This window comes from Acipenser ruthenus, unplaced genomic scaffold (assembly GCF_902713425.1).
Source record: "Acipenser ruthenus unplaced genomic scaffold, fAciRut3.2 maternal haplotype, whole genome shotgun sequence".
NCBI classification, from domain to species: Eukaryota; Metazoa; Chordata; class Actinopteri; order Acipenseriformes; family Acipenseridae; genus Acipenser; species Acipenser ruthenus.
This window is the reverse complement of record NW_026708428.1, coordinates 38,664-55,208: the sequence shown is the minus strand read 5'-3', so window position 1 is coordinate 55,208 and position 16,545 is coordinate 38,664. Positions and strand designations below refer to the sequence as shown.

The 16,545-nt window shown below is 38.0% G+C and overlaps 1 protein-coding gene across 1 annotated transcript in view; it reads left to right on the top strand.

Annotated features, from left to right (window-relative positions):
* The first annotated feature begins 1,265 nt into the window (after positions 1-1,265).
* Positions 1,266-16,545, top strand: part of LOC131732880 (protein CNPPD1-like) — a 28,330-nt gene continuing 13,050 nt past the window's right edge. The window contains exons 1-4 of the mRNA XM_059021113.1: positions 1,266-1,349; positions 10,193-10,313; positions 10,876-11,004; positions 11,477-11,538. Coding sequence (XP_058877096.1) covers positions 10,218-10,313; positions 10,876-11,004; positions 11,477-11,538 — 287 coding nt within the window. The 5' untranslated portion in view covers positions 1,266-1,349; positions 10,193-10,217. The remainder of the gene's footprint in view (positions 1,350-10,192; positions 10,314-10,875; positions 11,005-11,476; positions 11,539-16,545) is intronic.

Below are 16,545 nucleotides of genomic sequence, written 5' to 3'. Positions count from 1 at the left end.
ACCATCATCAGTTTGACTTTACAGGAACGACGGGGCCCCCCTAGGAGGTGGGGCCCTGGGCTTCAGCCCATGTAGCCCATTGGCTTAACACGGCCCTGACCGTAATATACCATCTCATCCTCCGTCACATTTATATCATTACCGCAACAGGCTACTATTTTTAAAATAGAGGTAATGTTTTAAAAACTAATGAAATTGGCAAGGAAAATGTATTATACAAATGATTTCCTCTACATCAACATATGTGTATTTTAATATCCATAATTAAACAAGTAAGTAAAACAAAAGAAGACATCTGATAAATGTGTCATATTACGGTAATGAGACAAAAGTGTGGATATTTTTTATATTTAAAAATACATGAATAATTGTTGATATGTTTAAGAAAATAACTTGTTATAAGTAATTTTATCACAAAATTGCCAAAGAAATATATAATTCTATGTTTTTATTGTAAAAATGAATTGGTTACGGTAATGAGATTTAGTTTTGCTTAATCACATAAAATGTTAAAATACAAAATTAAAGTATTTGAATTATAAAATGTACTTGCATAATATACTTGAGACTTTGTTCAAAGCATTTAACATAAATTGTTGGTGGAAAAAGTCTTTTTCATTTTTGCACATGAAAAACACAAACAGACAAGATTTGGTGAGAATCACCCGGCTGTTTGTGTACTCGGTTAATCGCGTCTTTTGTTGCCGATTTTTTAATACATGCATCACTATCAAATTTAAGACGCAGGCCATTTGGAAGAAAAGAATTGGTTTAAAAAGTGCGTTCTCAAATTCGAAGGAGTAAGTTATATAAAATATCACACAGATCAAGTATTTCTGACAACGCAGATATTTTAGTTTTGCTTATTGTTCGGATGTTTGTCCAGCACTATTTTTTTACACTTATTTAAGTGTTTTTTTTAAATCATTATTTTTATTTGAAACAGTGGCATGCTTGTTTCATTATTCCTTACAAATGTGTCCTCATGTTGCATGTAATTTGGTCTTTGGTATACTGAGGATGTGATGGGCTACTAAAGCAAAGATAAATGAAGTGAGGAGAAATCCGAGGAACAAAGTTATTTATGATCTTCAATTTTTGACCATCAATGGTTATCAATGCATCAGCCTAGCCGTAATCCTTTTTTAAAGTGTTGCTGGAAATAACAAAATATTTTATCTATAAAAAGCTTCTAATTAACTTAATGCTGAATTTTATATTTATAATCTAATTTCCTTTCTCCTTATTTGCCAATTTGTTGTTTCAGATATTGCTGTGGAACTGCTTCACAAATCTGCACCAAGTCCAATCCGCAAACTCCACAAGAAGTATGCAGCACACGTGGCAAGGTCTGTTCTTAGCAAAGGCATTTTCAGTCTCCTCCTCCTAGTGCCCGGCTTGTCGTCCTGTACAGTGGGAGCCGCAACCAGTTATTTACCTGTCGCGATACTGTTGCGGTGCAACAACGCAAAAAAATGCAGCAGCTTTGCAGTCCTGTTTTTTCTGACTACATTAAATCAGCTGCACTTCATTTAGTCATGCTACCAGGTGGTAACATAGTAGTAGAAGATGCATTAAACAAACCAGCAGGAAGTGCCAAGGCCAATCGTGCATTTTGTCAGAGCATTGCTAAAAGGCACGTGGTTTGGAGTTCTGCTCTGACGTCAGTTGGTTGTTCACGCTCATTCGGGAGGAATTATAGTTATTGAACTAAAATCAATATAGCAGGTTGTATAAAAAACTGTTTGCAAGTATAAATACCCCACAAAACACTCTCCCTTTTTTAAGCGTACCAGAGATGATCAGTCCAGCAAGAATCTCAAATGATCAACAGCATCCTTATTATAATTATTTAAATGTGTATGTATACTACCTGTACAGAGCTTGCACACTTCCAACTATAATGATTCACTACTCTGTACCAAACTATTATACAGTCCTGTTCATTTTGTATTTAATATATGCATGAAGGTGAAAAAATGAAAACTGAAAAATAATTTATTTGTAATATAGCGCCTTTCTCAATAAAAATTGCCACAAAGTGATTCACATGAATGAAAACATTATTAATAAAGGATGCAAGAAAAAGCAATAAAAACAAAAGAAACACATAGAATAATAAAATAAGGCAGAGAATAAAAATACATAAATAAACACTACATTATAAAAGTGTGTTTTTTTTTTAATCTTGTTTTAAAAGCAGTGACACTTGGTGCTTCCCTTACAGAGCTAGGCAGATAATTCCACAGTTTTGGGGCCCTATAACAATGCTCTGCCACCTGTGTTTTTTTATTTTTTTATTTGTGGGACAGTAAGTAACCTGGCATTCTATGAGTTGCTTTAAGTTAAAAGCAACACCTTAAAATCTATCCTGAATTGGACCGGAAGCCAGTACAGAGATGCTAGCACAGGATTAATGTGATCTTGTCTGTTAGTCCCGGTTAAAATTCTAGCTGCAGCATTTTATAGAAGTTGCAGTCGAGATGTAACATGGCTATGAGTACCAGAGAGTAGGGCATTACAATAATAAATTCTAGAAGATACAAAAGCATACATCAATCTCTCAGTATCTGAGTGGGAAAGAATACTTCTCAATTTGGTGATATTTCTTAGGTGATAAAACTATTGTTTTGTAATATTCCTGATGTGTGTCTCAAAAGAAAGATTTGAAGATCACACCCAAACTTCTCATTTCTTTTGTAAGTTCATAAGAGAAGCCTCCAAGGAGTAAATCAGACATTACTTTGTTGCTTCTGAGACCCCAGAATCATCACTTCTGTTTTATCTGAGTTTAGCATTAAAAAGTTTTCAAGCATCCGTTTTTTATGTTCGCAAGACAGGTGCTCAAAATATTTACAGCCGAGGTGTCCCCCTGTTCATGGATAAATACAGCTGTGTTTATCATCAGCGTAACAATGAGAATGAACCCCATAGCTATGCAGAATATTGCCCAGAGGCAGCATATACAAAGAAAACAGAGTTGGGCCAAGAATTGAGCCCTGTGGGACCCCGCATCTAACCTTCAACAAAAAAGAAAAAAAAAAAAACCTCCTATTTTAACAAATTGCAACCTGTTTGAGAGAAACCAAGACAGACACAACCTAACAGACCTACCAGTTTTTCAAGGTGATCAATTAAAACAATGATCAATAGTGTCAAACGCAGCACTGAAATCTAATTGTATAAGAACCAAAGATGTGCCCGTGTCGGAGGATAACAGCACATCGTTAACCACTCTAATAAGTGCTGTCTCGTTCGTTGATAACATCTTATCATTTAACCACTCTAAGAAGTGCTGTCTCGGTTCTATGATAAGGCTGAAATCCAGACTGAAATTTCTCATGTAAGTTATGAACTGCAAGAAATTAGTTAAGTTGCTCGGCAACTACTCTTTCTAAAACATGAAAGCACAACAGTTTATATAGTCTTTAGATTGCAGCGCCGCAGATCTTGCCATGTAATTGTGGTGTGGAAAATCAGTCATACAGTATATGTTATGCACATTTGTCATAACTTGTGCAATGAAAATACAGTAGGTCAGTGATTTTATTCCTTTATTCTTTAGTCGTGGCGTGTTTTAATGTGTCCGTTGTCTCTTGGGCAGGTCGAGGGAAAATATGTAAAATACAAGGTACTGGAGGCTACCAAAATGACAGCATGTAGAAAGTAAAACTGAGTTCCCAAGCGCATAGTGATTTTGATGTAAATCAATTCAGTCCTGCTAAGAGTCGAATGTACTGTTTTAAATTTGTGTGTCTGTATGTGTTTCTTCTTGGGTCCATATAGCAGGGGTAGTCAATTATTTTTTTTATCAAGGTCCAAATTTCTTGGTCAATGTTCAGACTCCAGAGAAACATTTTTCACACCGCAAGTGTCCCTGTTCAACAAACACATACATTAATATACCCCATTGCTTATATTTGTAGTGCATTAAATAAAAAATAAAATCAAACCACTGTATAACCTAAAAACATCCTACAAGAAAGATGTAATAAATTACATCTGAGACTTTGAGAAAGTACATAGATAAACTGTCAGATGGGTGCAAATATTTGCATTAAAACACTTTGACAACTTTCAAGTTTTGAATTTGTTTTGAGTTAAACATAGACACTTTCAAGCCTTTAGTGGCTTAATATTAGTATCAGAGTTTTAAAGAAAATAATACTTGGTACACATGAACTCTCTATCTTAGCTTTATGATTCAAGTCTTTCCAATAACAAATACACAACAACACACGTGTATTAAGCAAAAGAATCATGAATAATTACTGTGAAATACCTGTTAAGTGTAGTATCACTACTGAAAATGTAATTTTATACAGCAATACAAATTTAAAATATAGGTGAATAATGTATAATTATAATACTCTCCATCAGTGGGAAGTGTGACAGGCCCTCTGCTGGACAAGGGCCTTGAAGTTTGGAGTGAGTTCAGTCAAGGCAAGACGGAGGCAATTGCACAGGTGATCGTCAAACCGGAGCGATTATGCAATTTAACGTTCATTGTTGAGAATGCTGACTGTCACACATATGTCGAGCCGAACGTAGTCAAGATGTTAAATGCTACCTTCCTTAAGTGTGGATACTTAGAGTCCAGCACAAGGGTTGTCCAGAAAGTTTCAGATGTATGTTCAGTGTGCCGCACCTTTAGAACTTCATCCTCTTTAAATCAATAAGCTCCAGCTGTATTTTGCTTTTTCAACATCTGGAAAGGATGCTTTTGCATGATCTGACCAAGTGCCATTTGCTTTCACCACAAATGGGTTCCTTACAAACAGGAAGATGTCTTTTAACACTTTGAAATTATTGGAACCTCTGCTGGAAGTTTTGAAGAAGCCTGTCCAGAGATGACACCATCTGATTCACATCTGCAGTGTCTCAGCAACTTAGCAGTGTCGGGAAATGCAGCATCTCCCCAGTTTTTTCACTTTTGAAGAGACTCTGTTGGTTTTGAAATGAAGCTACACTGCTGTGGAGATCCACTACATTGAGATTTCGCCCCAGTAGCTTTAAGCTGAAATCATTTAAGTGGCCTGTCAAATTAACAAGGAAGGCCAGGATGCTCATTCAAATTAAAAAAAATCAAATTCAAAAAAGCTTTCTCTCTTCAGCTTACACCATGGCTCAGTACAAAAGAAACATACAACGATGTACACACAGCATCAATAAATAACAATCAATAATAAAACAATAATCCGTGCTAGCATAAATAGCACAGCAGCAGCTCATTGTTGACCAGCAACATACCATACTCGCATACAAGCACACACCTACACACATGCACACACAACGTGTACACACCTACACACATGTACACACAGGGTGTACTCATGCTTGCGGCATTCCTCCAAAATGCGTGTAGCTCTTCTGCCTTTTTCCCTGGAATTTTATGTAGATATTGGCTGGAAAACACACAGATATCTATGTCATTTTCTGTGACATTTATCATTGTTGTTCTGCTCAGGAGAAATCCATCAATGATGGCATCAGTTAGCCATTGTCCAGTAGAGAAAACCATGTCTGCCACATTGAAGGAACTGTTCTTCACTGTCACAGCTTTGAACTGTGGATAGTCAGCTACACTTTTCCAAGGACCTGTCTTTCCTCTGAATTTCGTTGGCCTGCTAGTAAGAATCGGTTCTTCAAAAGAATGAATCTCCTCTTTTCCAAGGACCGGTCTCTCCTGTGAATTTCTTTGCTAGTAAGAAGAGGTTCTCCAAAAGAATGAATCTCCTCTTTTCCCATTCCTTGCAATAAGGTTACCCCCAATGTTTCATCCTGCTTCTCCAATGAGTCTGGAGCTGCTGTGGTCTCCAGTGTATGCTGAACTATACACTTTCTTTTGTGCCTTCACACCAATTGATAGTTTTGCAGCTAAAATATGGTTACATGAACATTTTTCATTAGAAAAATTATTGACTGCATTATCCTTATCTCTGAGCCCTTTAACAGTAAAGTTAACCGACTGTGCACAAAGAAATACACGGTTTTCTTTTGAAATCTTCTCCATTAATCCCTGTAACGTTTTCTCTTTTTGATTCCTGGTTTCTCATCCTCGCAGCTTGATTTCCACTTGCTGTCTTGTAAGACTATTATAATGTCCTCTGGTGCAACATAGTCATGGAGAAACTCAGTCTCTGCAGGGTCCATCTCCATATGGGAATGTTCATTTCTTAGATGGTAGTTTCCACTTCCACAACGTCCTCTTAAAACGTCCTTGTGATAAAACGTTTGCAGAAAATAGAACGCATGAACAATGGTATCACTGTTGATTTCCTTCCATTTGCGTGAGTCGTTTGAGCACAGCATTCATGCTTTCTGACACTTGTTGTTACACCACTAGTTGCAGTGTAAACACCCAAATCATCCAACAGCCACCTGCCTCATTTTCCAAAGATGTCATTCTCTAAGTTCTTTTCAAAGTACTGCAGAAAGCCTAAACTCTATTTCGAATCCAGTTGCTCCAAAAGGTTTACAAAACCATCCTCTGTTTTGCTTTCCAGTAAGCATTTAAATATACAGCTCTGTCTGCCTTCGCTCCTTCGTGTGTTGTAACCCAGTGTTCCACGTCCTTCAATAAATGGTTCCAACAAATTCAATGTTTTTCATCTGGAAGTGCATTTGTTAAGGGCTTCACAATTCCAATCTCTCTGTCGGTTACCACAACACAATTGTGCAGCTGAGGGATAGCATCCAACATTGTAGAGAACAATAACCTGTACTCCTTGACTCCTTTCTTGTGGATAAGTGCTGCCACTGGTATTGCTGGGTTTTCCTCAAAGAATGTGCATCTGAAGACCAAGGTAGACATGTAAAAGTCTCCCAATTGAAGCGTGGTGTCATACGAAAGGAGCGAATGGGAGTCTTTGCCAAGGAATGTTGATAACCTCTCAGAGCTAAAACAACAACAAAATCAGAATGAGACTATAGTTGTGAATAAACCCCTCTAGAACAAAATTCTGTTCATACACATTGTACAGGTCATCCTGGCTGATGTTCATACACATTGTACAGGTCATCCTGGCTGATGTTCATACACATTGTACAGGTCATCCTGGCTGATGTTCATACACATTGTATAGGCATCCTGGCTGATGTTCATACACATTGTACAGGGTATCCTGGCTGATGTTCATACACAGTGTACAGGTCATCCTGGCTGATGTTCATACACATTGTACAGAGCATCCTGGCTGATGTTCATACACATTGTACAGGGCATCCTGGCTGATGTTCATACACATTTGTAACAGGGCGAGGAGCCTTGTAATGTATTTATTTATTTCTTTTTAGAACGGGGTCTCCCCTTCCGCCCCTGTGTTTCTTTGTATTTGTTTGTTTTATGATTTATGTATTATTATAGAGGACGAGCGAGGTGCCGTCCTTCAGTATTTTGTATTTGTTTTGTTGTATTTGTTATGATTTATTTATGACGGCGAAGCGCCGCGGGTTTTGGTATTGTTTTGTTATCTATTTATGACGGCGTAGCCGTGTATTTTGTTTAGTAGCGTGGATGGGAAACCCCATCCACAGTAATTAATAAACTCGTGCAGATTGTGGCTGAGGGGTAATAGAATAATTACTAGCCAGTTAAACCCCTCAGCCACGATATAAAAGGCTGCAGCTCTCTGCACTCCGGGTGGGTGTATGAGAGGAGTGGGAGAGAGCGAGGAGAGAGAAAAACAAAACTTAAAAAATATACAGGAACAGTGTTAGCGACTGCCCAGCCTGACCTGTATTTATTATTTTGTGTTTGTGGTTTGTTTTATTTAAACCTTTTATTTTCGCTCTGTGAGCAAGTGTTTTTGTGTTTAAACCTTTTTATTTATTTTTGTATTATTTAAATAAAACGGCGCCGCCACGTCTTTTTCTGTTTAAATCTGCAGTATTTGGTGTCAGTTTTTAGTTCCTGCTTCTGACCTGATGTCACCGCCCAGCCACCCTGTCACAACATTGTATAGGCATCGTGGCTGATTCTCATTTTCAGTTTTTCAAATTTCAATATGTTTCTGATTTGTTCCGTGTCCTTTGGTAGACAACTTTCACGTGCGACCCCAACACACAGCTTTATGCTTTTCTTGTAAATGTCACTAGGAGTTTGATTCTTACAAGTTGCAATTCCTTGAAGGTAATGTTCGCACGTGGCTTCTGCTGGGATTTCTCTTCATAGTGCATCTTTTCCAGCAACATCATTGGCACCAACATATTGCACCAGCACCATTTTCATACTCCCATTCTCCATTTCATACCCATATCTGTGAAAATTCACTGCCCTTCGGTTAATTGGTCCCTGATGGTATGTCTTCATCAACACCAGAGTTTTCCGAGGAATCTGTTGCCTTCCCTTATGGCTCCATCGGCACTGGTCAGCACACCAGTGGTTGCATGCATCTGGTCGTCCTTCGTAGTCAAAAAGGTAAAGCTGACCATGCTTTGGGCTAGCTGTTGGAAGCCTCGAAATCCTGTATTTGTCTAGATATTGCAGTATATTCAATGATTGATCAAACGTAAGCCGCGTTCTCTTTTCCTCGTAGATGGTTGCAGCCTCCATTCCTGTCAGTTTCTGCGGTATGGGTGACTCGGCAACCTATTATGCATGTAAATGTAATCAAGATATATACTCTGCATTTGCACTTGACAGAATGCATTTGATCGATTTGAATAATCTATCAAATGGAATTAACAAGTGTTAGTATTTAACCAACTCCAAGTGCAATTGAAGACACAGCTGTTAGTAATACATTGTTTAAGTAATCACAGGGGGAATTGGGAATTTACTGAAGTGTCTGAAGTAATGTACACCGCAATCGTTTGCAAAGTATTTGCACTTGATAATGTATTTGATCGATTTAAAATGCATTTGAATAATCTATAGAATGCATTTAGCATGGTTAATTGAGAACTTACAAGTGTTGGAAGTAATTTCAGAATACATAATGAATTACAAGTGTTTGAAGTAATTTTAGATTACATAATGAATTAGGAACATGATTAAAGTTTTTATAACAAGGAGTAGTTTGAATTCATATAGAAAAGCTTCCATGCTTGCAATTATTGGTGAGGAGTCTCCATATATATTTGTAATGCTGGCAAAAATAAAGAGAATTGTATTATACTTTTCATTACGTCGTGTAACCTATGCCACATTTTCTTTTGTTTTCTTAACTAGGTAATGAGTAAAGTCTGGGCTATGCAGGAAGCCCACCAATCATTCTCATTACCCATTTGAGTAACAACTCCTGCACTCATGTATTTTAGCCTTCATAATCCCTGCAGGCAGCAGTTACTGGGAGATAGAGCGAGAGACTGACCTCCTGAGGAGGAAGCACATTTGGAGTTTGTTACTCTTCTGAGCCAAGTACAAATAAATGTATGTGGTTCTGGTGAGAAGCTAGAGGTCCTGTTTCTTTGTTCACTGCTTAGTTTTGTCTCCATCCGGCTTTTACCCACTCCTCATATAATATAATGTAACGCACTCACTAGTAGTCCTGAATTGTAATTCTTACTGTACATTGTCAACTTTTGTCACCCTTGGGGAATAATGCGTTGTTGACAAAACCCATTCAACATTTCTCAGTCTTAAACATGCACACAGCTGCACGGTAAGTGAAAATAAATGATGAACATGTATTTACTGTAGGTTTCATAAATACACACAAAAAAGTAAACACCGGATGAGAGTGAGATTTATTTATTTGGTCTGCTTACTGTCATGTGCAGACACCTTTTTACAATACGTTTCTTTAGTATTAGGCAACGTTTAGCCGATAGATTGTTGTTGGACTTATGTTAAATGCGACCGGAATCTTACAGTGCAATATACAAATTACTTTAACTCAATGTAGTCCTTTGTGCTTTTGATATTCACAGGCTTTAGCATGTGACATCCACTTGCAAAACTCTGTTTCAGTAGTAATCTGTAACAAACCAGCTTCGAATCTAGTCAGATAACACAGTCGAGCAGTTAACAAAACTGCAGATCGCATTGACTTCAGTTTTACCGCGCAGAGTACCATATTTCGTCATTTTTATAGCTGGCTTTGGCTACCACTGTATATTTTACTTCTAGTGTACAAACCATTGTAACAGATAAGTCATTGCACATCTATTATGCTCCCGGGGATGCTTTCTTTTTGTGTAAATGGCAAGTGTTGATGTATGTATTATTCGTATTATCTGTTTCTCTTAGGGAAGCGTGTATTTCTCCCTGTGCCATGATGTTGGCTTTGGTTTACATTGAAAGGCTGAGACACAGAAACCCTGAGTACCTTCAACAAATCTCCTCATCGGACCTCTTTTTGATCTCAATGGTGAGTAGATGGAGCGAATCACACATTCAGTACCTTTCCAGCCTGTACAGCAATATTAAATTTACTGTAAGGACACCTGTAAACGGGGACTAGGAAACATGTTTGTTTACAACCAGAGTACTCGTTTCTGATGTTTAGACCTCAAAAAAACAATTTATTGTATATAGTAGTTCTCTAAATAAGGTAATGTTAAACTGATTTAAATAACACATTTCTAGTAGTACAGTACAGTAGTACAGTAGTGTTATTGTGAACATTTAATTTTCTTTTTAGCGCTTTTAAAACTTTACTGCTGAGGATTTTCATATGTTTTATACTAACCTTATTGTGTTGAAACTAAAACATGCAATACAGAGAGCACATTGCTGTGAATGCGAGTGCCAACAGATTGAATTGACATGAAGAGATAAGAAATTAATTAGCAGTGTTAGTGTGGGATCAGTGAGTGCATTCTGCAAATGCCAACAGATTGAATTGATAAGAAATGAATTAGCAGTGTTAGTGTGGGATCAGTAAGTGAATGCCCTGCATTGAGTCCCATCTTGCTTGTGTTTGACTCCAGATGGTTGCCAGCAAGTACCTGTATGATGAGGGAGAGGAGGAGGAGGTGTTCAATGATGAATGGGGAGCTGCTGGGAAGCTGGATGTGCACACTGTTAACAGCCTGGAGATGAACTTCCTCAAAGCCATTGTTATTATTATTATTATTATTATTATTATTATTATTATTATTATTACCTCCACCACATGCAGTACAATCAAAGTTGTTGTTTTTTTAGGGTTCTCCTTCAAAAAATGGGGAACCTTCTGTGCTTTTAAACTCTACAACTCTTGCCAAAAGTTTAGCACTACCTAGAGTTTTAGGATTGAGACATAATGCAATCAAAGAAACTACAAAATGATATCGCAAGTGTCTACTGGAAGCCATAATAGCAGTACTGCATTTCATGCTGGATTTTGAAATGTAGTTTTTCGATTTGTCAGTTTAAGTATGTGGGAAACTGCAAAGCGGCATGTAATTCAATATATTAACGTAACGTTATTCAGAGGTTTCATTTCTGTCTTCTATTCATTAATAATATGTGTATACAGTTGTATTGCATTGTATATACGCTGTCCTTTGCTAGGTTGGTTTTTGCTAACTGCGACTGCTTTTGTTTTAGGACTGGAGTCTCTACGCTGATCCCAGTGAGTTTTTTGAAATCTTAATCCGACTGGAAACCTGGTAAGTTTACCCGTCTCTGTGTGGGATCTTTCAAGCTTATGTAATAGCATTTTTTAAATTTGTCTGCCAACTTTTAGTATCAGTAATTATGTAATGATTTGATTTCTATATATAGAAATATAGTCACATGTTTAAATGTAGTACACACCAGAAAGCTCTTGTCTGGTATACACAAGATTTGGAGAAATACTGTGAACAGTTTCAAAAGCAAAGTGAAGTAAAACATCCATAATCTCTCAATTGAACTTCAGTTTTATTTTTACTTTTATGTTTTTAAAAAAAGAATTATAAATCTGCGTCAACTAAAAATTCAGTTTAATTTAGACCTAAATAAATACAACTGTGTTTCCCAGCCTGCTTTGAAATGCCACCAATTTATTGAAACATCTTTCAGATCGCCACACCGATCTCTTTGCCGAAGTTTACTTTGACTGTAGTGTCTTCCGTTCTTTTAGTTTTAAGTGGATCCCAGTGCATATTACTTATAAAAAGTCACAGCAAAGATAACACATAAAACAGGAATGCGCTAGAAGCTGATCAAAAGGGAATACATTGATGCTTGTTTATTTCGTCATTACAGTGCATTTGCTAGAAGCTGCAAAAATATAATTTGCCAACATGTGTCATTAAAACTCTACCACATGTCAAAAATGTTAACCCTTTGCGATCCTATGTCGGACCTGGTCCGACATTGTAGTTATTCCTAACCGGTCCAATGTCGAACCCTGTCTGACATAATCAAAAAGACGCAAAAACCGGGTTTCTAGTAGTTTTTTCTCCGGAAAAAGCAGAGAAAACCATTCAATGGCCGAGTGGGAGCAACAGGAGCCGAGACAAGCCGGGAAAAAAAAAAAAAAAGAGCATATCTCATGAATAGTCATACTTGCCCCTGGCATCCGATAACGGCGGCCATAAGGAAACAAGCTGGCTAATACTGCATCAGCGCTCAGAGAATAACACAGACATTTGCAGAGCATTTTTGAGATGTTATAGTAATAAAATAATGACTTGGCTCCATTAGAGGAGTGATAAAATGAGGAGAGATGATTTATCAGTATGCACTACTATGAAGAGGTGTGTGAAAAATATAGCATTATTGAGGCGTTTGGTGATAAAACGAGTGATCAGGAGATGATCAATCGGTATGTACGACTATTATTATTATTATTTATTTCTTAGCATATGTGAAAGCTATAGCGAACGAAAGGGTTAGGCGGGGCTGGAGAGGCCTAGTGAGTGCTTTGTTGATATGCAGGGCCTTTTAAACCCGTTTGACTGTGGGAAAAAAATACTTTTAAACAGCGCGTCTAAAATTAACTGCGTGTGTGAAAATAAATTGGACCTGATGCGCCTGACACACACTTAATAAATGGACTGCAAAGGGTTAAAACACCATGCGTTTATTTTACAATTTTATAGTGTTAGCTATTTTGAAAATCATCACTTCCAACTAATTTAATAAAATTAGTTCAGCAGATTTAAAAAAAAAAAAAAAAAAAGTATTTGGCAAAGATCTGCTTTACTAAAAACGCTGCTAACATACGCAATTCAATAGTGAAAAATTCAAAGTTAAGCATTATATTTAGTGCTACATTTCTAAAACAAACAGGCCACTAATGTAGATGCTTTTCTTTTACGTGCTATTAGAACAGAATTCTGTTTAAGCGTATTCAAGACAAACGTCTCTGTCAAAACAACGCCCCAGTGCACCTTAAATAAGAACACAAGACTTCACTAGTGAGAGGAGGCCATTTCAGCACATCATGCTCGTTTGGTTGTTAAAAATCTTGCAAAAAAAGTAAATTAGACAAAAAGAAACCACTCTGGCTACTGCAATAATCCAAGTACTTTTTATTGCTTTCATGCTGAACCTGTAGCCATCTGCATTGGCAGACTTTTGCAGTGTGACTCGGAAGCTTCATAGGTCCTGTGCTTTCCTCTGCAGGTGAAGCATCACATTGATCCTGTTATCTAGGGAAACTGATCTGCTGGCTTTGAAGTCTGTATTCACCCTGGTCTTTCCACCGCTCATGCATGCAATTCAAAACACAGGATTTTTCACAGCTATCCATTACATGCACATAAAATACAGATTAACACAAAATCCAAAGGATATAAAAACATTAAATTAAGTAATACAACGTTTGTGTGTATTCCCTAATGTAACTGCTGTTTTTTTTCCATCATGGAACAGATATCAATACATTGAGTTGTATATGCAGGTAAAGATTATTGATGCAGCATTGCCATCGGAAATGCAGTTAAAGCTGATATGGTCCAGGGTACATGCTGGCACATCTTAATGTACGCGCATCAAAAATACAGCAGCAGCCATACAAAATGTGCTGTGCGCCCTGGACTATGATATGAATGATCGAAATACATTGAAATTGTTCAGTATGTGTTCTCATTTGTAGAGCTCATTTTTGTGGGGGGTGGGGTGTAAGTGGCCTCCTCTGTGGCTGCCCGCAGGTCATTTAACCCACCATGAAATTTAATTGCCGACCCCTGCAGTAGAGCATTGCATCCTACTGAATCATCTTGAAAGCACAGTAGGACTGTCTGGCCTTGTCCTATCCTGGTTCAAATCTTATCTTTCTGATCTTTCTATTGGGGAGGTAAAATCGTCATTATCGGAAGTTGTCTGTGGTGTTCCACAGGGCTCCATTCCAGGTCCCTTGTTGTTTTCATTATATAAGCTACCGTTAGGTGACATTATCCGCAGACACAGAGTGAACTTCCATTGCTATGCTGATGATACCCAGCTATATTTCTTCTGCCTGGGTGTTATTAGCTACTTGCCTTACAGACATCAAGCATTGGATGTCACAGAATGTTCTAATGTTGAATTCAGATAAAACAGAGGTTATGCTAGTGGGCTCACAGACCCAACTAAAAGGAAATGTGGGATTACATGAGCTTGACCCTTGCAGCCTCTCATCAAACTTAAACTAGAAATGAAGAGTTTGGGGGTCGTCTTTGATCCTGAGCTATCATTTGAGACTCATATTGGGGAACTTACTAAAGTATCTTTTCACCATTTGAGAAATATAGCCAAACTTCTGATGCCAACAGACTAATGCATGCCTTTGTTTCATCTAGAATTGATTATTGTAATGCACTTTTTTTCTGGTGTCCCAAAACGTGTGGTATCTCGCTTGCAGCTTGTTCAGAATACCGCCGCTAGAGTTCTGACTAAAACCAGGAAAAGTGAACATATTAGGCTACCCCTGTTTTGGACTCTTTACACTGGCTCCCTGTGCAGTATAGAATTGATTTTAAGATTTTGCTGTTAACTTATAAGGCCCTGAATGGATTAGCACCTAGTTATTTGCAGGAGTTACTGACCCCGTATCTTCCAAACTGCACTCTGAGATCACAGGATGCGGAGCTGCTGGTTATTCCTAGGGTCAACAAAAGCAACACGGGAGGCAGGGCTTTTTCTTATAGAGCTCCAAATTTATGGAATACTCTGCTTTTGTTTCTCAGGGAAGCTGGGACCGTTACAGTTTTCAAGTCAAGACTAAAAATGCATGTTTTATAAAATGTCTTTATCTTAGTGGGTTTTCATGTGTAACTTTAAAATTGCTGCTTTTGTATACAGCGTCGGAGGACAACGCAGCTCTCGGGCAGCTTACAGGCAAGCCTGCAGGCGCCCGGTCAGACTACAGGGGTCGCTGGTGCGCGGTGAGCCGAGGACACCCTGGCCAACCTAACCCCCCCCTCCCCGGGCGATGCTCAGCCAATTGTTGCTGCCCCCTGGGAGCTCCCGTCCACGGTCGGCTGTGGAATAGCCTGGACTCGAACCGGCGACGTCCAGGCTACAGAGAGCATCCTGCACTCCACACGGAGCATCTTTACTGGATGCGCCACTCGGGAGCCCCTTTACTTATTTTACTTTCTAAAAGATTTGAACAGCATAGGTTCATGGAGGTGTTGTATATTATGTTCTGTGTGACTTTTTAAGAACATAAATGTTACAACAAAAGGGGGTCCATTTGGCCCGTCTTGCTCATTTGGTTGTTTATTGATCCAAGGAAGAACCTCATCAACCCATTTCTTGGAAGTACCTGTGTAAATCAGCTTCCACAACAGAGCTTCATTTTTTCATTCCTTGCTCACATTTTTAGGGCGCTACTAAGATACATCTGTATATAAAACATCTGGCCTAGTTTAAAAAGTGCTTCAAGGAAAGTATTTCTGTTGTTTTGTTATACAGAAGAATTAAGAGATTCCTTGCAAATTCTTACCGCCCAACGCCCGGGACAACTAGATTTGTGTGACGGACAAGAAGTTTTGCCTTTATACTTTGTCTGTCAGATGAGTATTTTTTATTTATTTATTTATTTGTCCTATGTTTGTTCTCTTGCTAGAAAGACACTCCAGGTATATTTGTAGAGAGCCATGCAAGATTCAGAAAACTGAATTGTGGAAGTCTAGCACCAAAGCACAAACATTTTAAAAAGTGTTTACGTCCCACCCATATCACGTCTGATTGGCTAGCTATGGAAGAAACTGATCTTCTATTGGTTACAAAGAAACCCAGATATGGCTGCTAAGAGAGCCTCTGGCAACGCACAGACTAATCTTTTAACACTAGAAGGACCGGAGATATACTCATACCTAGATGCCCCGCAACACTCTTTCTGACGGCTGTATTCAAAACACTGTAAATAGTAGTATGAAAGGAGAAACAGTCGGATGTAATTCATTTTTTTTATTAAGTACGTCACATAAACATCTGAACAACCGAAGTATGTGTGTGTGTGTGTGTGTGTGTCTATATATATATATATATATATATATATATATATTGATCAAAACAAGAAAATGTAAATAAACATCTGAACATCGGTTTACATACATATTTATAACACTGAAACGATAGCAATACATTTATTTTTCAACAGCAATCAGTTTATTATCAGATGAGCAAAAGCAACTGAACAACACAGATAAATAAACTTAGAAGAAAACATTTTACAGAAGCGCACACCACAAGAAGTT